The sequence below is a fragment of the Ursus arctos genome, unplaced genomic scaffold, assembly GCF_023065955.2.
Source record: "Ursus arctos isolate Adak ecotype North America unplaced genomic scaffold, UrsArc2.0 scaffold_32, whole genome shotgun sequence".
Taxonomy (NCBI): domain Eukaryota; kingdom Metazoa; phylum Chordata; class Mammalia; order Carnivora; family Ursidae; genus Ursus; species Ursus arctos.
The window spans coordinates 15,738,638-15,760,296 of record NW_026623008.1 but is presented as its reverse complement, the minus strand read 5'-3'; the positions used below and the strand labels follow the sequence as shown (position 1 = coordinate 15,760,296).

Below are 21,659 nucleotides of genomic sequence, written 5' to 3'. Positions count from 1 at the left end.
AGAGAGAGAGAGACAGCCAGTGAGAGAGGGAACACAAGCCGGGGGAGTAGGAGAGAAAGAAGCAGACTCCCAGTGTAGGAGTCTGATGTGGGGCTCGATCCCAGGACCACGCCCTGAGCCGAAGGCAGACGCTTAATGACTGAGCCACCCAGACACCCCTACCTGGGAAACTTTTAAAAACTAAATTGATTCCCAGGCCCCACCCCATACCTATACATTCAGAATCTCAGAGGAATTTATTTTTTAAGTTTCCCATTAATTGTTGACCAATCAGGCAACAGACTTGTATCTGAGACCCCAATGATGACTAAATGCATAATTATTTTACAGATAAAGAGCCCAGGAGAGTGAAAGCTACCTGCCGAAGGGCACACTGGGTTAAGGTTGTCCTGCTCCAATTATCTCCAGGGCCCAATATGGAACAAGCCCTCTGATGAATGTGTACCATGGGCAGGCACACACAGACAAGACTTTCACTTTCTTAACAGCCATTCCAAGGGCAATGAGACCAAATGGTTATTCAAAAAAAGCTATCAAATTTGCCAGGAAAATTCCAAGTAGAAGTTAGGATCCTGCATCTATTTTATTCTATATCTTCATGGCCTTATTAAGTGCTTTAAAAAAAACTATTTTTGAATTTACTATATATGAATGAATGAATGAATGAATGAATGAATAAGTGGTACAGACTTTAGGCTTGGCTATATGAAATTTTCTGCACAATGAAATATCAGAAATTCAATGTGCTTGACCTTGCACCCCCTTTGGTTCACCAGGCTCACCATGAGAAGTTCACTCTTAGGTAGCTACTGCTCTCTGGAGCTGGGCTCCAACATGAGAAGCTTGGACCCAACCTGAGCCAAAGCTGAACCCTGAAGGCAAAGCCCAATTGACCCATTAGTGAGAGAAAAATAAGCTTGTAGTAAGCCAGAGGGTTAGGGCAGTTTGGAATGCATTAAGCAAAAGCTAATGAAATGAGGCTTGAGAAAAAGGGAGGGCACTTCGGAAAAAACTCAAAAGTAATATACTGTATAATCTTAAAAGTATTTAAACAGTCCCAAAAAGAAAATTATAAAGTAAGGTCTTCTGTTGTTCCATGTTCTTAAAGGATCACACTCTAAAGTTGGGGGAACTCAGAGTAAGGCCTACAGGCAACAAGGAGATCTGAATTAGAAATGTGGTTTCAACCTACTTCTCTCACATGTCATTCAGAGGGACCCTAACCAGGAAGAGCTCAACCCCTCCCAAAAGATAATGAAGTCGGGACTTCCTGGTGAAATACTGTCCCCTTCCCACAGGCTATACACCAGATCTCCGACAGCAGGTGAGCTGTACCCAGGGGGACTAAGTTCCAATCCTACTCAAGAAGCAGGGACCTTGTGTACCAGAGTTTCTTAGCACTGAGTACCCAAAAAACTACTAATAATAGCAAAATGGGAGGAGAAAAAAAGAAAATAGTCCAAACCTAACGATGAAGAAAAAGAAAGACCATTATTTTTATCCAGTCTATGAAGACAGCAATTATGATACCAGCGGATTTAATGACAGCTTTTCAAAACCAAAAACATACTACTACATTAACTGTACAAATTTTAAAAGGTATTCTGACTACAACATGAAGACTGAGGACAAATATACCTTAGAATGAAGGAAATGCTGCGACTGGTGCTTACATACCATCATCCTCCCTTTCCCCTTGGAATATGCTCCCCTATTGGCATAAAATCCAGCCCTAAGGGTACAACTTTAACAAACCACAGAACCTATTTCTAACAGCTTCAGTAAAACATTTGATATTTTAAAAAACCAGTGATGTATTAGTGTCATATTAGCCTAAATGTACATTTTGTCACAAGCTAAGCCAGCTAAGGACTGAGATCGAGCCCCATGTCAGGCTCCACACTCAGTGTGGCATCTGCTTGAGATTCTCTCTCCCTCTTCCCCACCACCTCGCTCATGCTAAATAAATAAATAAAATCTTCATAAGAAAATATTTAATATTTTAGCTTCCATCAATCCCCTTGTCTTTGTTCTGATGTATGGATATTTCACTGACACAACCATGTGACCTTTATTTCATTCATTCATTCTTGAAATCGTGTACCATCCAATGACCATTTTTAGAGCCATCTCTCATGTGTCAAACGCCACCGTAGGCCAGGGACACAGCAATAATCGGGATGGACCTATGTGCCACTGTACTAAGAATTAGGGATATACGGTCCCAGTTCCCTAGGCTCTCAGAGCACAACCCCGGTACCTCTCCCTAGCATGGTCAAGAAGGAGCAAGAAACATTGGTTTAAACAGTAGAGCTTGGATCTGCCTCTGCCTAACCCCTTCCCAACCAAGCCACCCAGCTTAGCTCCAGCAAAGCATGGAATCAAGCCAAACACGATTCCACTTAGAAAACCACCAAAATGAGGTTACACTGTACCAACAGCTCTTAGTTTCTAAGACTCTGCTACAGAGCAGCATAATGCCCTCAAGGTAAATGAATCATTCCTATCACTTAAAGAAGATGTGTCCCATATTCAGATTCACAGCATAGAATCCGGAATCTGATGGAAGCAGTCTGGGTAACAATCGAGGAGCAATGGTTCTCCAACTTGGCTGTGTTCTGCAAATACATGGAAAGCTTTTAAAAACCCGTTGCTCAAGCTGTACTCCAGTAAGCAACAAAGTCTGAAAAGCACTGACACAGAAAACTTGAGAAAAAAACTGGCTGCTTTCCAACTAACAAATGGATGCGAGAGGTGTGTTGCCATTCCCTCCCAACGTGAGCAGGGAGCTTCCGGAGCATCGCCTTCACTAAGGACTGCCATGAACCCACCTGGTTTTAAAGAGAAGGAGTCTGCAGGCTACCTGCCAAACTCACAAGAGAAGGCACAAAGCTGCACATACTGAGCGGAAACCATCACCTCAAACTGAAGGCCAGAAAGGAAATAAAGTACGTTAAAAACAATAAAGCTTTAAAATTTTATCCCAAAATTTGTTAGAAACTGATGTTACTAAGAGTCAAGTGCCGACTCCTACGGATCTAAAAAGAGGCGGAGGGAAAAGAACAACCCCCAGGCTGGCTTGTGAAGGGTTTTTTGTTTGTTTAATACATCTGAAAAGAATGCATATACAAAGAATTGAGACATGAGAAAGCATTGGTTCAACACTAATGAATCTACAAGAATTAGGATTTGGGGAAGGTGGAGAAGATTACCTAAACATTTTTAAAAATTGGAAACTGCAACCAAAATAAGTGGATAAAATCCCTATTAACACTTATGAAGAGTCTTCATAAGACTCCATGATTTTTTTATTAAACTAGAGAGCCATAACTAGCTACTCTAGGGTTCCTCATATGCAAAACAGAAATAAGGGGATTCCCCCAACTGGTCCCCATGTTGTTAAATGTTCTCCCCACCCCCACCCACACCCCCAGCTTCTTCATGAAGCAGGTCTCCATCCTCCCAACTTGAAAGAGGATGTGCATCATTCCACAGACATCTGTCTCCTAGCGCCACCCCTCACATTTCCTCGATTTCCCAGGTCTTCCGCTGTGTTCTAGGAACACCGTATCGTACGCTATTAAGCTGGACATCTATGCTAAGCATATAAGACAATGACTGACAGGGAAAAAAATGGTGTTTAATTACGTACTCAATCCATTTGGTGTATTTCAAAAGGTGCAATACTTTTCTTCATTTATCAGTGAAAGAAGTTAGAAATTAACTTCAAAAAAAAAAAAATCAGCAAATGGCAAACAAATTTCCTTGAAAGTCACAGTCACATATATAGTGCATCCTAGAAAAGAGGAGGGGCAAGACAGGTTCCACCCACTTTCATGAGTTTCATCAAATACTGGACCTACTCAAGGGTGGAGAGAAAAGGCAACTTTCAAAAAGGAGTATGTTATTAAATGAGGCATTTACTATACTCCTTCCTAAGAGCACCAGGTGGGGAACGAGTTTTCTAAACTAGATCTAGGAAGTGGAATGTGGAATCAATCCGTCCTCCTCCCCTTAAGGGCTGTCCAATGGTTAATGAATTTAAAAAAACATGACTAAATAAAAACAAACCCCACACACACTCCCCGCACCCCATCCCACCCCCACAAAAAAAAAAAAGAAGAAAAACAAAAACAAAAACGAAAACAAACTAAACGTCCCAGATCATTCTCCAGAGTGGATGGAGCCTGGGAGCAGCTTCAACAACCCAAATTAGTCCGTTACAGAGTCATCACAAGCATGCCTCGTTTTTAAACAAACAAACAAAAAAAAAAAAACAAAAACAAAAAAAAACAAAAAAAAACAAAAAAAAACAAAAAAAATTTTGTTTAAACGACAAAACAAAAACTAGTACTAATCACTTTTCTGACAATACACAATTACTCAAATTAACTAGTACTGAGAGGGGGAAGGGGACCATACCTACGGGCCTTGTCTCACACGAGTGCATGTGGGTAGGTGCAGGGCATTTGTCATTATTGCAAAAACGAATTTTAATCTTTAATCTTTAGTTTGATTTAACATTGCTTTTAGTACGATGCTGACACCAGCTGTGCAGAAAGGGCTCTGGAGAGATGTTCATAGCAGCACACACCTGCGGCTCTTCTTCGGTTCTGGAGGCTCCAGGGCAGCCAATATTGCTTCGTCAAATACATTCTTTAGGCCTTTCTGAAAAGGGGTAGAAAGAAAAAAATGGGCAGTCTGATTTTCAGTATAATAAAGCTGAAGATCAAATTAAAAACATTCAAACCCCCAAGAGTGCGCAAAGAATGAAACGTTAAAAACTCTGAATCACAACACAATCATCCCACTTCACCAAGTTCTGTCCAGGCAGGACACGGGAAGGATTCAGCAATTCAGGAGCAGAGGAGTGGATATTCATGAATGAGACAGTGGTCCTCTGAGAAAGCTTTTTGCAGACCAAAGTATGTCACAAGAAGCGAACAAGCCACATGTGTCATTTGCTCATTCAATATGAGTTGTGTAATATGCTGCTGAAACATTTTACAAAAAAACAAGTGAAGCAGCTCTGCATTCCAATGAAACAGCGGAGTATGGAACAGGACCAAGAGGGCCGGCAGCGGGCAGCGGCATCCTTGTTACATGGAAGGCGCAGGCAAAGATGGAGAGCGCGGATACCCCGGCTGCGTCAAAGACCTTCACTCTGAACTCCCTGCATCCCACCAATCAGACAAAGCCAGGGGGCTCAAGGAAGCAAAATGTGGGCACCTGATACATATGTAAAACTAGAACCAGTCCGTGCAAAAGGAATAAAGCTTCATCAGGCATTTATACAAACAATTGTATATTTTTAATTTCAAAATTTGAAGGTAACCACAATTGTATGTTTCCCTCACAACAATAAAATCAGAAGCAGGAAAATATAAAGGTGGCAGCTTTACATCTCAACATTAACAAACCTTAAGTCAACGGTTAAAATGGATGCTGTTCTTAAAAGATAGTATAACAAATGATTTCATAAAGCAGAGCAGATACATTAATACCTTTCCCACCCCGACTGACAAATACTCCACTACAGCACAGACAGCCAAAGCAATAGCAACACAAAGTTTCACTGCACAAAAGAAAACGAGAGAAGAATCCTCCCTTCCCCGTTACACTCTACTAGCAGGTCACCCCTTTTCCATAAAGTTTGTCATGCAATTACAATTACAATTGATCATAAGAGTAAAATGATGTTTGTGTTATTTTCTCCATCTAGAGCTAAGAAGTGTTAAAACTCTTCTTATTTTTTCCAAGAGAACATTCTTAATGCCACACCAAGTTCCCTTTTGCAATAGTAATCAAACCAAATAGCTCTGAGCATCAGGCAACTCAAGAAGCAGAAAGTTAAACAAGTCCAACTTGACTACTGATCACAAAAAAATATTCTATAAGATATTGCATTCTTGATCAAAAACTAATACAGAGGTTGCTCTTAGGTGGTGAGTAAAAAGACGCAGAGGCTTTCAAACAGGATGGTTTTATTCCTTTTGTTTTTAAATGCTCTTTCTACAGTAGTGGGACAGGAAGCAGCAGCAAAGAGGGGAAGGAGAAAACAGTTTAGAATATACAGCACTTCCTTTTGGGTTGAGTTTCCGGAGGCTCGAGGGCAGCTAGGATAGCCTCATCAAACACATTCTTCAGACCTCTCTACAAGACAGAGGGGAGGAGAGAGAATAGCAGCCAGGTTAGAGGATTAGAAAGACTAGCAGATACAATAGCAGTCCGGATTAAACGGGCTGAATTCACAGAAGCAACGTGCCTTCAGAAAAATAAGTGCCAGAGAGCAAGAGCTTAAAGCCCATTATCAGGACAGTAGATAACTGAACAGAAACTTCTTACACAAAAAAGATTAACTGAGCAAGAAAGCAATTTTTATGAAAATGCTGTACGTTGACTTCTAAAACAATCACACTTTGAAAAAACAACATTTTAATGAAAATAAAGCCAGGAGAAAAAAAAAAAGATACGTAAACAAAAGACAGATGCGTCGGGTAAGTCTTGTAGAACTCCCCAGTATCTCCAATGAGAAGAATGGCACACACACCTTTTGGAAATAAATCAATTACAATTTCAGGCTTCTGTGAATTCAGCCCCTGAATAACTGAAGGACACAAACAGCAGACTAACAGGCATGCTACATGTTTCTAGATTCAATGACATATCTGGATGGGATTAATCAGGATTTAGAGTAAATCAGCTTCCCAGAACAAAATGGTTCAGACATTTAAAAAGAGTGTTAATTGTTCAACAGTACCACCTGGGAGAAGTTTAAGAAACAGACTCTAGAAACAGCATATACTTCAGTTATTCAGTAATGTTATTAGAGCAAGTAACCACCACCCAAGTCATAGGAAAACAAAGAATGGGGTACTAGAATGAGTTTTAGCAAGCAGTCCAATGCTTTAAGATGTCTTCATGGATATCAGAGCATAAAGCATGGAGTGAAAACAAAGAATATTCTCAGATCTACAGGGATTAAGATGCAGAAATACACTTACACCTCAGGCAGAACTCCAACGTGACAGTGTGACTCAGCAGCACTGGTACCTTGGGCCCAGGTCTAAAGACTCACCTAAACTCACCTAAATCTGAAGCCACAGTTTACCACCCAAAGAGGTGTCACGTGTTCTTTAAGTCAGTTTGATCCCAAGTAAAAATCTCCCATAAGTCCCAGAACACAGCTCCAGTAACAAGTACCAGCCCCAGATTACCCCAGGTATTCCCACCCCAACCCTAGGCAACCCAGAAGACTGGCACCCACACATCCCATGAGGTACAAAATAAATGAGAAATAACATTAAGTACTTAAAAAGAAGCAAAGAGGTTAAGAAGTTTTCTTCTAAGTCTTTTACAAAGCAGAAATGCTAAACAAAAGTAAAGTTCCTCTAAAATTCTCTCTACACATCTCAGAGCAAACTGGTAGTCAAATATAACAGGAAAAGGGAAGGGTGAAAAGGGAAATGCATTTTATAAGGGAAAAAAAAGAGGATGACCATGAGAAATTAGGGCACCCCTTCATAAAAAGCAAACCCTTTCTTCCTTATTGACCAAGATAACTAATCCTCTATAAAACAAATCTCTGCTTTACTCACACTATCTGATTATATAAAGAGTTCAGTTTTAGAGGAATCGACAAACAGAATCTGGAATTCTGAAAGTTCTATCTCCCAAACACAACCAGCCACCCCATTTTCTATCTTCTCTTTTGACTTCTCCAAACGTCAAAATCTGGTAAGAAAAACGTAGCTGCTAAGACCTTTTCGAATTCCTACTGTCTACAAAGTGACTTACTGTATAAACCTGTTCATATTGCAAAAAATCTTGAATGGGAGCATCCAATTCTTTAAACTTCACCAGCGACCTAGAATTGGGTCCACATGGTCTATTTGCTTCCACTTCCCCCCAAAAGCAACCCATACTTGGAGGAGAGGGCTATGCGAAGGATGCAGAGAGAGTTAGTTATCATCTGACGCATGTGTTCCACATATATCCTCCCCCCCCCCACACACACACACACACACCTCTCACTTTCCTGATGATGGTATCAAAACACAGACGCATCAGGCATTTTTTTTTTTTTAATCTCAGTCAGTGCTGTGTGTGAGAGGATATAAAATCTTCTGAACTTTAAAACATCTGCTTTTACAACAGAACGGAACTGCCAAGGAAAACTGGGTTTGGGAGAATGATTTTAGACCTGTAAATTATTCTGTGGAATACCCAGCTAAGCATAAAAATTTTATCTTTAAATATCCAACCTAGCACTGAACTGGAGATTATTAAATTATGTCTAGGCCATACATACTAAGCACCTAGTACATGCATAATAGGTTGATTATATATGCCATCTGCCTTAGTATACATATAATCAAGAATCTAATAGTGTTTTTTAAAAAACTTAATAAAAAGAGCAATTACTTAAACAAGTAAGCATGATAAATCTAAATGGATTTAACGTAATTATAAGAAACCTCTTTAGCCCTGCCCTGTTTTAATTAGACATGTTTGCTCAATGTTCAAACTTCAGAGCGCCGGTACCAATAGAATAAAATAATTCTGTGCTATTTCCATAATTTTTCCCTTTGCCCCCAGAACAGTACTCAAAGGGAAGAATCAGCCAGTAAAACCATGAGGGTGGAAAAGATGAAACCACATAGGTCAGTTATAGCTCCCACTCTAAATATTCGGACACTGTTCCCTATCCTCAAAATCTCATGTTTCCCATCAAACTAGGAGAAGAGCTCCAATTAAATTATTCAGGAAAGGACAGAAGGACAGAGAGGACCATATGAGGAAGGAATGTCTCTAAAAACACAAGAACTGATGCTCTTTTATAAAGCATGCTTGAGAAATAGCAAACGCAGCTTTCTCTGACATGAAAGTTTCAATTACTCTAATTCCCTATGACAGTTGAATTGTAGCATGAGGGGTCAGAATTGACAGGAAAAGATCAGATACATTTAGATAAAAAGTGTCTGGGGGGGATCATTCACATACTCTCTTGCAAATTAGTGCTAATCTGGAACCCTCCCATAAAAAATTTTTAACACAATCCCTAACCACTACAAATGGGTCAGTACAATATGGGAGCTCACCAACACAAGCGTTTTACTCAGAGCTTAATAATTTTCTCCATAAACACAGAACCTCTAGCAAAAGAATATATACTATGAAGCTGGCCCTAGTCTTCCCAAGCAGCTTTCTTGAGCACTGCAGACCACTGTTAAAAATAACCCCCGAGGGGCGCCTGGGTGGCACAGCGGTTAAGCGTCTGCCTTCGGCTCAGGGCATGATCCTGGCGTTCTGGGATCGAGCCCCACATCAGGCTCTCCGCTATGAGCCTGCTTCTTCCTCTCTCACTCCCCCTGCTTGTGTTCCCTCTCTCGCTGGCTATCTCTATCTCTGTCAAATAAATAAATAAAATCTTTAAAAAAAAAAAAAAATAACCCCCGAACCCTAATACTCTTAAGAAACTACCCAACTGTAAATAAACAAGGGGTTACATAGTCCTCACCTGTGTGAGTGCAGAACACTCCACATACTTGACCGCCTTCAGGTCACGGGCCAGCTTTTCAGCAGTCTCTGGAGTGATAGGCTTCTGTTTGTTCTTGGCAAGTTTCTCAATCGTAGAGGGGTCATCTCGGAGATCAATTTGGGTCCCAACAAGCAAGAAAGGAGTCTTTGGACAATGGTGAGTTATCTCAGGCACCCACTAGAGAAGAAGTATTTTAAAAAATACATCTGAATTAATCCACAAGCCTTATAAAGCTTTTTACAACAACTCAACAGAAGTTCTGGGACCACCTTTCTCAGGGCAAGAGTATCTGATCAACTCACCTTTTCCTTCACATTTTCAAATGAGGATGGAGAGACCACTGAAAAACAGACTAGAAATACATCTGTTTGTGGATAACTCAGCGGTCGTAATCTGTCATAATCCTCTTGCCCTGGAGGAAAAAAATTGGAGAAGTCAGCAACTGAATCTTGGTGTCCTCACAGCATCAAAATCACAAGTCAGTCAACAGATTAAGCAAGCAGCTAAGAGCATGCTAACCATTACTGAGAAAGCAACTTACTCATCTAATAAAATGTATGGCTTTTGTAATATAATACTTGATGAACATTCTTACTCAGCTAATTCTATTTAATATTTCAATCCCTGAAAACAGCAATGAAATTGTTATACATTAGTTGTTTATTACCAGTTTGTAGTTTTCAATCTTTGTGTCCATAAGCAACCCAACGATAATGCAATAAAAACAGTTAAGTTGTTGCTACAGAAATGGTTAAAATCAATCCTGTTCAGATCTGGTTAAGAAATAATAACAGTGATACCATCTAAGGAAACAAAAATCTCAGGGAAACCCAGCTGACAAAATCCACTGCCCGTCATGACTCCCAAAGCATATTCACAGGCTTAGTTACCGTGTGCATTAAAGGCCAGTATGTGAAAATGAGAACACCTAGAAAAAAATACCTGGGCAAGAATCAATGGATGCCACCCCTATGTGACGATTATCCTAGTGAAAATGAGAATATTTGTATGGTCTTAAAGACTGCTGATAAACCGCAAGGGGAAAAAATGGAACTATATTGCCAAGAAACTGGACATCACCTTGGCTGAGTCATTAAAATTACCATCACCAGTGAGTGGCGGATGAGTATCGTGTGCCCTTAGCTTTACATCCTGAGAAAGACACATCCCTAATGTACTATTCTATATATAATCGGAACCTAATCATGAGGAAACGCAGACCAAATCCAAAGTGTGGAATGTTTTAAAAGGGGAGAAAAGGGAGAAGATGCACCTGTATTCTATAAAAATAATGTCATGAAGGACAAAAAAAAAAAAAAAAAAGCTAAAGAACTGATCCAAATTAAAAGACTAAAAACACAGGACAACTAAACGCTATACATGAGCCTGTACTGAAAGCAGAAAACGCTGGACTCGGCTCAGCTGACAAAGCTGGAATAGAGATGTTGGATTCAAGTTCTGTATCAATGTTAAATTTCCATAAGTTGTTTACTGTTACACAAGAATGTCTCCGTTCTTAAGAAATATGTATTTATTCAAGACTAAATGGCTATGCTGTCAACTTACTCTCAAACAGCTCAGGGAAAAACAATTCATGTGCATATTATATTGAAAGACAATAATAAAGCAAACAGGGCAAAATGCTAATTGGTAAATCTTGTTAAAGGGTGTTTGGAGGCTTCTGGTACAATTCTCCCAACTGTTCTGTAGGCTTAAAAATTATTTCCAGATAAAAAGTTTTTTAAAGTATCTACACATATTTCCATAACCATGAGGGGAGGGGAGGAGTGGCCAGGACAGGGTCTAACACTCCAATTTTAAAAATGAGCTACAGCAATCCTATGTTTTAAAAGAACAGTTAAGTACTTAGTGCCACTGAACTGTACACTTAAAACTGGTTAAAATGATAAATTCTACATTATATGTATTTTACCACAATAAAAAATGTTTAAAGGAAGGGAAAAGGAGAGTTAAATATTCTGCATGCCAGTGAAAAAACATTTTTTGCCAGCACTGAGAGAGAACACAAGAATTTAGGGTAGCTATCAAAACACGGTAATTAAAGACATTACTGTTATTGCCACTTGAATGAGCAATACATTGTGAGTAGACAATAAAGGTATCTACCTTCAGGACAATACAGAGATTAAAATAAAGGTTAAACAAAAAGGGAAGAAGGAAGGAGGTTACAAAAAAAGAAAACCATCACCACCTCTAGTACTGAGTGCATGCTTACTCTAACAATACGCTAGGGTCAGAGTCAAAGGCTTTAAGGGTATGCACTTAGAAGTGTAACTTTCACTTCTTAAATTATAATGTAGAATGTATAATGACAGACATGGAAGAGATTTAAAAAGAAAAGAACGGGCTTAAAGAAAACAAAATCAGCCAAACTCCTTAATTCTCTCAATCTAAACAGCTTGAGCTCTAACACTGGCTGGAGCTTTGCCACACTGCATACCAAAGCTCCAATAAAACCAAACAAAAAATAGGTTTTAAAAATAAGGAGATAAAACAACTAACCAAGCCTTATTTAAAAAAAAAAAAAAAAAGCACATTCACATACCTCTTCTTAGCTTTATTCTCTATTCAAATGGAATGAATATATTTCAAAAAAATTAAGCCTGACATAGACTACAAAAGGGCTTCATTTTTAGTCATTCAGCCACTGCAATCAATCCATGTTACTGCACATCAAAAACAGATCCAACTCTATATTCCTGAGCACCACTAAGAGCGTCTAAATGAGTGTCCAATGTGTTAGATGCGAACCTTCTACTCCAATGAAGACAGAAAATAAATAGCCGTTCTTTTTTGAATACTAGGTCCAAAGCAGTATTGGTCAGTCTGTTTATTTCTGATAAACAAACCTTCGAAGTTATAAATATATTTCTTTTCCTTTCCAAAGGAGAAAAAAAATCAGAAATAAAATTGTTCAATAAACAGAAAGTAGGCTACCTTACCTCTACTTCTGCTTCAAGTGCTACATTTAAGGAAAAAGAATGAATGCAATCCCTTAAGATGAGCAAGATTCTTCATTATCCAAGCATAAGTGATCCAGCTAAAATTTATCCTCTAAGTACACCATAAATACCATTATTCACTTGATAGAGTCAATGTCCTCACTGAGCATCCTTTAAGGTACACAACATGATCAAGAAAATTTCTCTTTAGGGGCACTTTGGTGGCTCAGTCTGCCTTCAGCTCAGGTCATCATCCCAGGATCCTGGAATGGAGCCTGGCATCGGGATCCCTGCTCAGCGGGAAGCCTGCTTCTCCCTCTCCCTCTCCCACTCCCCCTGCTTGTGTTCCCTCTCTCACTGTCCCTCTGTCAAATAAATAAAACCTTAAAAAAAAAAAGAAGAAGAAGAAAATTTCACTCTACGTGCAAGTCAGGTTTTGACTACAAGTCTTAAATTGTACCTACTCTAACAGCACACCAACTCACTGCTTAACTTTCAACATTTGCTGAAGAGCAGGGATACCTCCCATGGGCTGCTGACCTTTCCCTTGTTTAATCTCATATATAAAACTGAAATTCAAGAGGAACTAAGTCAGTGTGAACTGAGGACTCCAGCCCATATGAAAGTCTGAAAGAATCTCATGGCATGAAAAATAAGAATTTACTGCCAAAAGCCACATTTTTAGAGCATTCCAGTAGGGCACTATAAATACAAGAAGAAAACAAACTAAACATTTCACGGTATTTACCACTACAGACTCAAACCTAATCATTTTTTTCTACAACCAATTATTCAAAATTTAATGGCACTTAGTAATCCTGCTTCCTATGTGACATGCATGTTTCTTTCTGTTTCAGAAAGAAATTTTGCTGTAAGGGACATTTTTAGGCACTGACTGTAGATTAAAATTTAAAATGTTATATATAATGTTATATTTCCTGAATGTGATAAGTATACTGTGAGAGAATATCCTTGCTCTTAAGAAATACATACACTGAAGCATTAAAAAGCAAAAGGGCATAATGTATTCAACTTACTCTCAAATGGTTTGGAAATAAAAACAACATGCATACAGAGCAAGAGAAAGTCACACCATTAAGAACTGGTGAGTCTCGTAAGGAGTTCTTTGTACTAGCAACTTTTCTGTAAGTCCGAAACTGAATCAGGATAAAAAGTGACAAAAAAGGGGGTGCCTGGGTGGCTCAGTCGGTTAAGAGCCTGACTCCTGATCTCATCTCAGGATTGTGAGTTCAAACCCCACAATGGGTTCTATGCTGGGCATGAAGCTTACTTAAAAAAAAAAAAAAAAAGACAAAAAAGAATGTGTGTTAAAATATAAAAATGTTCAGGGCGCCTGGGTGGCTCAGCCGTTAAGCGTCTGCCTTCGGCTCAGGGCATGGGATGGAGCCCCACGTCAGGCTCTTCTGCTGGGAGCCTGCTTCTTCCTCTCCCACTCTCCCTGCTTGTGTTCCCTCTCTCGCTGGCTGTCTCTCTCTCTGTCAAATAAATAAAATAAAATCTTTAAAAACATATATATATATATATATATATATATATATATATATATATATATATATGTAAATAAAATAATAATAAATAATAATAAAATAAAATCTTTAAAAACATATATATAAACATATATATATATAAAAACATATATATATAAAATAAAATCTTTAAAAACATATATATATATATAAAATAAAATCTTTAAAAACATATATATATATATATATATATATATAATACAAAATACTGCAAACAGACCCCAAACATTAACAAAAGAAACTAAACTGTGGTGTGATCTGCCATACGACAGACTGTGTCACGATGAGGACTAGGACAGACAAGCACAACCTTGAGAGACATCACCATATTGTTTTAAGAGAAAAAGGAAGGTAAAGAGAGGGGGAGAAAATAATAATATCCCCTCTCCCTAAGGATAAATACAATGAGTGTTACAGGAAGAGCTCTGTTTAGGACGTACACTAAGACATGACTGTCTCTGAATACAGATGCTTTTTCATTTTTTATCTACGTTTTTATTATTTTTCCCTGTAAGTAAAACCTGCATCTTTGTAATAAAGAGTAACATTTAAAAGTCTGACATAGAAAGGAATGGACCGTGCGGTGATGATTATACAACAAAACAACGATTATACAACTTAACATGATAAAGATGTTAAGTTAAAAAAAGCTAAATAAAGAACAAAATACAAAACAGTACAACATGTGAAAGGAAAAAAAAAGAAAAGAACTGGGGGGGAAACTCATGAACAAAAATTCAGTGTCGTGAACACAGAGACAGAAATAAAAGCTGTGAGACAGAGACAGAGCCCTACACGGAATCTTTTTTTTTTTTTCCTTTCAAGTAGATTCTAGAGACACCTGGGTGGCTCAGTCGGTTAAGTGTCTGCCTTCGGCTCAGGTCATGATCCCAGAGCCCTGGGATCCACTCCCACATCAGGCTTTCCTGCTGGGCGGGGAACCTACTTCTCCCTCTCCCTCTGGCTGCTGCTCCGCCTGCTTGCTCAATCTCAATGTCTCTCTCTCTCTGACAAATAAATAAAATCTTTAAAAAAATTTTTTTAAATTAAAAAAAAAAAGAGGGGCTCCTGGATGGCTCAGTCAGTTAAGTGTCTGCTTTCGGCTCAGGTCACGATCTCCAGGTCCTGGGATTGAGCCCCAAGTCAGGCTCCCTGCTCAGCAGGGAATCTGCTCCTCTCTCTCCCTCTGCCCCTCCTCCCTGCTTGTTCTCTCAAAAAAATTTTTTAATAAATCACTGAAAATAAATTTAAAAAATTCTTTAATTATTTAATTAAAAAAATAAGTAGGCTCTACCCCCCCAACCTGGGGCTTAAACTACCCTGAGGCTTAAATGACCCTGAGATCAGGAGTCACATGCTCCACCAACTGAGCCAGCCAGGTACCACCTATCTCTGATCTTAAATGGTATTAAATGTATCTGTAAGAGCTGCAGCCAGCACCTCATGAACCCCTTATACATAACCCATTAGCTTTGTTTAGAGACTTTGTATGAGAAGTATAGTTCTCCCTTGTCAGTTTTTGTTTCACACTTAAAAAAAAGAGAGAGAGAATTGTAGCCAGAGGTGAGACAGGAATGCTATAAAAAGAATTCAGAACAAAATGACATAAAGCCAGCAGATTAAACACAATCAAACAATCCAAGGCCATCTCAGTGGGGATGAAAGCTTTAGCAGAAAGAAAACTAAGTTAATCACATGACTTGAACCAGGGACAGGGACTCTGAGATTAAGGCCTCTGTAGAAGGATACAAGTCTCCCCGAGTGTGTCAAAGACAGAGACTCACTAGGGATGCCTACTGCCCCAATTCTCCAATGCCTGTCAAAAAACAAAAACAACAACAAAAAAAAACCTAAAAAAAACCTCTGGCTTATAGTGACCTCATTAGTGAAGACGGAAACCCCCCAACTTGCATGGGCTGATAAAATAATTTCCTTAGTGAATGTTTTTTAACCCCCAGAAAGATCCAGAATCTAATATAAAGATGAAATAAATCAAATACTATTATTGCTAATTTTCAGTCACATTTAGGAATAATCTACCCTTATTTAACATGCAGTGCCTAGAATATTTAAAATAATCTGCCATATTAAAGAACATGATAGATTTATTCTGTCATTCCAATTTAAAATGTGTAACTGAGTAACTGATCTTAACACCTCAGGACTTTTTTGTTGAAAAATGTTGAGAATGTTATAAAGGTTATAAATAATACTGTTTATGATAAATTAAAACATAAATACAGGAAATCATAAGTTATCAGGCTACCTGAGGCCATGTATATAAAAGCCTGGGAATGCTTCACTTGTCAGGTCAAGCAAATTGATTAAAACAGAAAACTGAATATATTAAATTTATAAATCCAATTTACAGTGCCGGAAGATATTTAACACAGTTGTAAATGAGGCTGATTGGGAGTAAAGTCTTATCAAATAAGTTAAATAAACCAGTATTAATCAAAGGACCCTTGGCCACCTTGAGAATGATTTCTTAAAAGTGACTATTTTAATAAAAAATGTTATTACGTTGTACAACTAAATTTAAAGGCTCATCCACTCCAAAACTAAATACTGAAGAGAAATAAAATATGTCCATACAAAGACTTGTATACAAATGCACACAGCAACACTATTCACAGTAACTTAAAACTGGAACCCAAACGTCCACCAACTTATAGACAGATAAGCAAACTGTGCTATATTCACAGTATGGACTACTACTCAGCAATTAGAAAAAACTACTGATACATACAAATAGATGAATCTCAAAAGCATGATGCTGAGTGAAAGAGATCAAGCGCAAAAGACTACGTATTAGTATAGGATTCCATTTACATAAAATTCTAAAAAAGGAAAACTGCAACGACAGCAAAGCTGTGGCTGCCTGAGGCCAAATCAAAAAGGGACTCTTAAAGAGCACGAAGAAGTGTTTTAAGTGATAGACCTTGATTATGGTGGAGGTTACATGACTATATAATCAGTAAAACTGATCAACTGAACACTTAAAATGACTGAATTCTACTGTATTATATACTTGACTAAAGCTAAAAAACAAAATACTGGTTAAATACCGAGTTGAAAATTAAAAATAAAATTTTAAGTTAATTTTCAACCCCAGGAGGCCATAAATTATCTTTTTTCTGCATATACATTGCCTCCAAGGGCACATATAAACACAGAAAAATCCCTCACCTATCGCAAAGAATAGGTCACTACTTTTTCTATTTTCTAAGTTTCCTCCAGGATACCGTTACTCCTGTAATTTAATTCATAAACATTTGAAAGGCCTAAACCACCAGTAGAAAGCCACTGATCTCTAAGCTGAACTGCTTACTACTGTCCTACTGTCTCTCCATTTCACCCTCCCAACTAAACCTAGACAGTCCCTCAAAGTGAGTAGTATAACATACTCCGTCAGAGCAGTAGGTCAGCTGGCAGACAGGGAGAGGGTAACTCATAAAAAGTGAACCACTGAGAATTCCTAAATATGAAAATGTTATCTTTCTGAAATTTTCCTTTGGCTAATTAAGCTGATAACAACAGAGACTGCAGAGAGAGAAGTCAGAAATTAAGATGTGCAGCCCCTGTTAAAACGAGGAAATAACACTGAGGAATTGGGTACACGTAAGGAAGAAAGCAATTTACTCCTGAAATTTCAAAAGCTGACCACAAAAGTCAATAATGTGAACGAGGTATTGGTTCATGTTCAAAGCATTTTCAGAGGTAATATAACAAACTATCTCTACAAGAAGCTGTCTGCACATGTTATTATACAGACACAAATCCTAAATAAGCCTTCAAATTTCAGAGAGTGGTAATCCAGTTTGCCTAATGTACTCTGCTCTCACTCTACTTTACTTCCTTCCACACCATCCACCCAAGGAACTCCACACTCCTACTGCGATTCCAGGTCCGGGGCTGCCTCCTGAGTCAAGCATCGGGCCATCACAATATTCGATCCTAAGTATCAACAAAAGGCAAGTGCTTTGCTAATATGCTAGTTTCCCAAAATGTCCACAAAAAAAGGCACACAACCAGCAACTGTTAATAGTTAGAGACTAAAACATAAAGGACATCAAGTTTTCACCTGCAGTATCAAAAAGTCCAAGAGTATATGGCTCTCCACCAATCATAACTGTGACTGCATAGTTGTCAAAAACCTAAAAACACAAAAATACAACATCGTTAGTGTGCAAGGGGATGGTCAAAATGGGATAGGACAACTCTTAAGTAAAGGCAATATTTCCTCTCTAAGACTTAATTCCTCTCTTAGTCCATATGATTCTTATATAACCAACCTTGCCAACTAAGTCCTTGCATGAACTAAATGATTCTTGGGAAAAAGTGATGGGGGACTTATTCTGGGAGGTCTGTTCTACCCCAGCAGCCTGGATTAAAAGCCACAAAAAAGCTAGAGGTATCAAAGAAGTAGAGTCCCCGAGCTATATAAAACGATCCTCTTCAAGTTTAAAACTTTGAGACAATAAGTTTATAGTTTATCTTAACGCTCAATCTGATTCCTAAGAAATTAATTCTTCATAGACCATTTCATTTTCATCTAGAATTTAAATATCCTAGATTCATGATAATCTTCCTTTCAGGGTTCAAGACAAGCAGCGCCTTGTTACAAATAAGACCATCAGAGAGAAATAAAGGTTCCCTCAAGGTCAAGGCAAGTGTCCAAAAAAAGGTTGGCGATTATTTGTTGAGATTTCATGAATAAAACTTATGTTACTGGATACAAACCACATGACTGAAGAGATCTTTTGTGACCAGATGCTTTTATTTGCAAAAACTGTAAAACCCATGACAAACTCAGTATATACTAATATTGCTTGTGCTAAATAATTTGTGAAAATGGGAGGTAATGGCGCTAAATGGAAAAAGACCCAATACTAATTCATGGATTGCTCTGAATTGACAAATGAAAAGCAATCTTTCCGAATAGAAGGATGTTACATTTTCAGATCAGCCCGGCTTCATCTAACTCTAACTTTCTGGTTCAGGCTTTGATGGATTGTTTAAATGTAAACAAGAGTGGAAGAAAGGGCATGGGGCGTGGTAGTTAAAGGAAAGTCAGTTCTTGGTAACAGAACAAGGAAGGGGCACCCGGGTGGCTCAGAGAGTTAAGCGTCTGCCTTCGGCTCAGGTCATGATCCTGGGGTCCTGGGATCAAGTCCCGCAGCCCACCCCCTGCTCAGCAGGGAGTCTGCTTCTCCCTCTCCCCCTCTGCCCCCTGCTCACACTTGCTCTCTCTCCCCCTCTCTCTCTCAATCTCAAATAAATAAAATCTTTAAAAAAAAAAACAAACAAGAACACAGAAAATTATAAAGAATGTGGTTAAGCTCTCAACCACATAGATTATTTAAGTCATACCTAACCCTATTCCAGAGACTCACATACAAATACATATATGAAACACCCACTAGCCCCCTTAAACAGAACCTCATGACCAAAGTCATAACACAGACTCAGAAACCATGTTTACAAGAAAATAACTTTAATGGAGACTGAAATGCCAAAATTCCAATAGCTGTCCTCACTCTGAAACAAGATTCATGTATCTCTGAAAGTCCCCTAAAAGTCCCTCTCAACCTCAGAACTTTTCACTTACCCTGTCCCCAAATGGGCCAACCCCAAAAATATGATTTCATATTTAATTATACCTTCAAATTCTCCCCATCCAAGAAACCTAACCTTCCTGCTTCCTACAGTCTTGGCCTACCTCAATCACTCTATCTGCTTTGGGATATTACAGATTGTCAATTCTAATTAAACATAATCACCAAACTCTTAACCTATATTCAGCCTCTTCACAATGTTCATGTCTCTTAAGATTAACCTAAAGTATTCATACATTTTCTTTCTTTTTATTGCCAAACAATACTAATCCCATATTACCCATATATAGGTTCTTCATAACCCCTAAAATAACTCACTTAACAGAGGTGGTCACTGCAAGCCAGGCCAACCCTAGCTTGGCCTGAATCACTGAGGGAACATCTGTGTTTAACGTAATTATACCACTGGGTTGGGTCACCCAACCTGGGACAAACAGTGGATCCCCAAACATGTTCTTCCACAAGTGAGTGTTACTCCAAATAACTCTTCTCTCTCTCACTTCATTATCTTTATTATTCCCATTTTCCCTCTACTCTTCTAAGGAGTGGACCCCCAAAGGCTTCTGCTAGTGTTCTCAAAACAAAAACAGGTCTCTGCCCTTAAAAACCAATTTGCAACTCCATTAATGCTAAGACAACAGCTCCATGAGATCCTCTTCTATCCCCTAAGGAGAATAAGTGGAGACACATACTACTTTCTCTGAAGTTACAAGACCCCAAAACGCATCCCAGACCTCCAAGCTCTGATTACCCACTGGCCAAGTTAACGGGCGGGGGGGGGGGGGGGGGGGTGGAAGGTCACCTCATTCTAAGACACAGAGCATACTTCTCCAAACTGAGACCACCACTCTTTAGAATCTTGTCTGTTGGAGTGTGGTCTCCCAGCACTTCTTGCATACCCTTCTATCACCCCTTCTGACTATTCACTGATTTTTCAGTTAATTTTAAAGTGTATATAATTTACCCATGAGAAGATCTTTAAAAACAGGACACAAAGGCAGACAACAGAAAAATTTCAGTACACACAGAGTTTTCAAAAGATATCCAAATAGAATACATTTCACTAACAGATGGAAGCCTTTATACTTACAGTCGGTACATACTCAGATGGAAATTTGTTTGTTGTGTAGGATATCAGGAGACATGTTTTACCAACGGCACCATCGCCCACAACAACACACTTAATTGTCTGCATTGCTGAAACAGTTTTGTATCCACTTTAAATATTTCAAATTCGATGATGACCTACAAAAAGATAAAGGATATTTGTTTCATTTGTAGTGATTTTTTTTTTCTGTTACTAGCAAGAGATTCACTCATTCAGAGCAAGAACAAACTAGCACCCCAACTACTGTGGCTGAAAGAACCTAAAAAGAGAAATAGTGACTACCTCAAAATCACGATAACAAATAAGAGTCAATTTGCTAAGTTTCTGATCCCTGGTTGTTTTCAACGTAAAGTGTTCTTTTTTTTAAAGACCAAAGTAGTGTTAAGAGCAGCATATTTATTTCTATAATGAAAGAGAAGGGGGCACCTGTCAGTTAAGTGTCCGACTCTTGATTTTGGCTCAGGTCATGATCTCAAAGTTGTGAGATCAAGCCCTGTGTTGAGCTCTGTGCTAGGTATGGAGCCCACTTGGGATTCTCTCTCTCCCTCTCTCTCTGCCCCTCCCCCACTGCACATGTGCTCTAATAAAAAAATTAAAAAGAAAAAAAGAAAGAGAAGAGGCTATTTCAGAATGAATTCCATGTAGTGTGCCAGGTATGACTGTGTGAAACTTTTCCTTCAGTTGCATGTGCACACGTGTGTATGTGTCCTAGACTGCAATACAGAAGTCACTGATTTAAAGAATGGTCCATTTGTCCGATCTTAGAACTACAGTTACCCAGGATGTAACCAACAAGCTACAGAGCACCACCACCAACCCCTTGTAACAGAAGAGCAATATGAGGAATTGGACAAAGATCAGGGTGATCCCTGGTCTCAGCAG

The 21,659-nt window shown here is 38.7% G+C and overlaps 1 protein-coding gene across 3 annotated transcripts in view; it reads right to left on the bottom strand.

Annotated features, from left to right (window-relative positions):
* Nucleotides 1-3,082: 3,082 nt before the first annotated feature.
* Nucleotides 3,083-21,659, bottom strand: part of CDC42 (cell division cycle 42) — a 46,621-nt gene continuing 28,044 nt past the window's right edge. For all 3 annotated transcript variants that reach the window (XM_026517110.4, XM_048221999.2, XM_048221998.2), the window contains exons 2-6: nucleotides 20,760-20,914; nucleotides 18,136-18,208; nucleotides 9,844-9,953; nucleotides 9,521-9,718; nucleotides 3,083-4,668 (exon numbers count right to left, since the gene is read on the bottom strand). In XM_026517110.4, the coding sequence (XP_026372895.1) occupies nucleotides 4,579-4,668; nucleotides 9,521-9,718; nucleotides 9,844-9,953; nucleotides 18,136-18,208; nucleotides 20,760-20,864 (576 nt within the window). In that variant the 5' untranslated portion in view covers nucleotides 20,865-20,914 and the 3' untranslated portion in view covers nucleotides 3,083-4,578. The remainder of the gene's footprint in view (nucleotides 4,669-9,520; nucleotides 9,719-9,843; nucleotides 9,954-18,135; nucleotides 18,209-20,759; nucleotides 20,915-21,659) is intronic.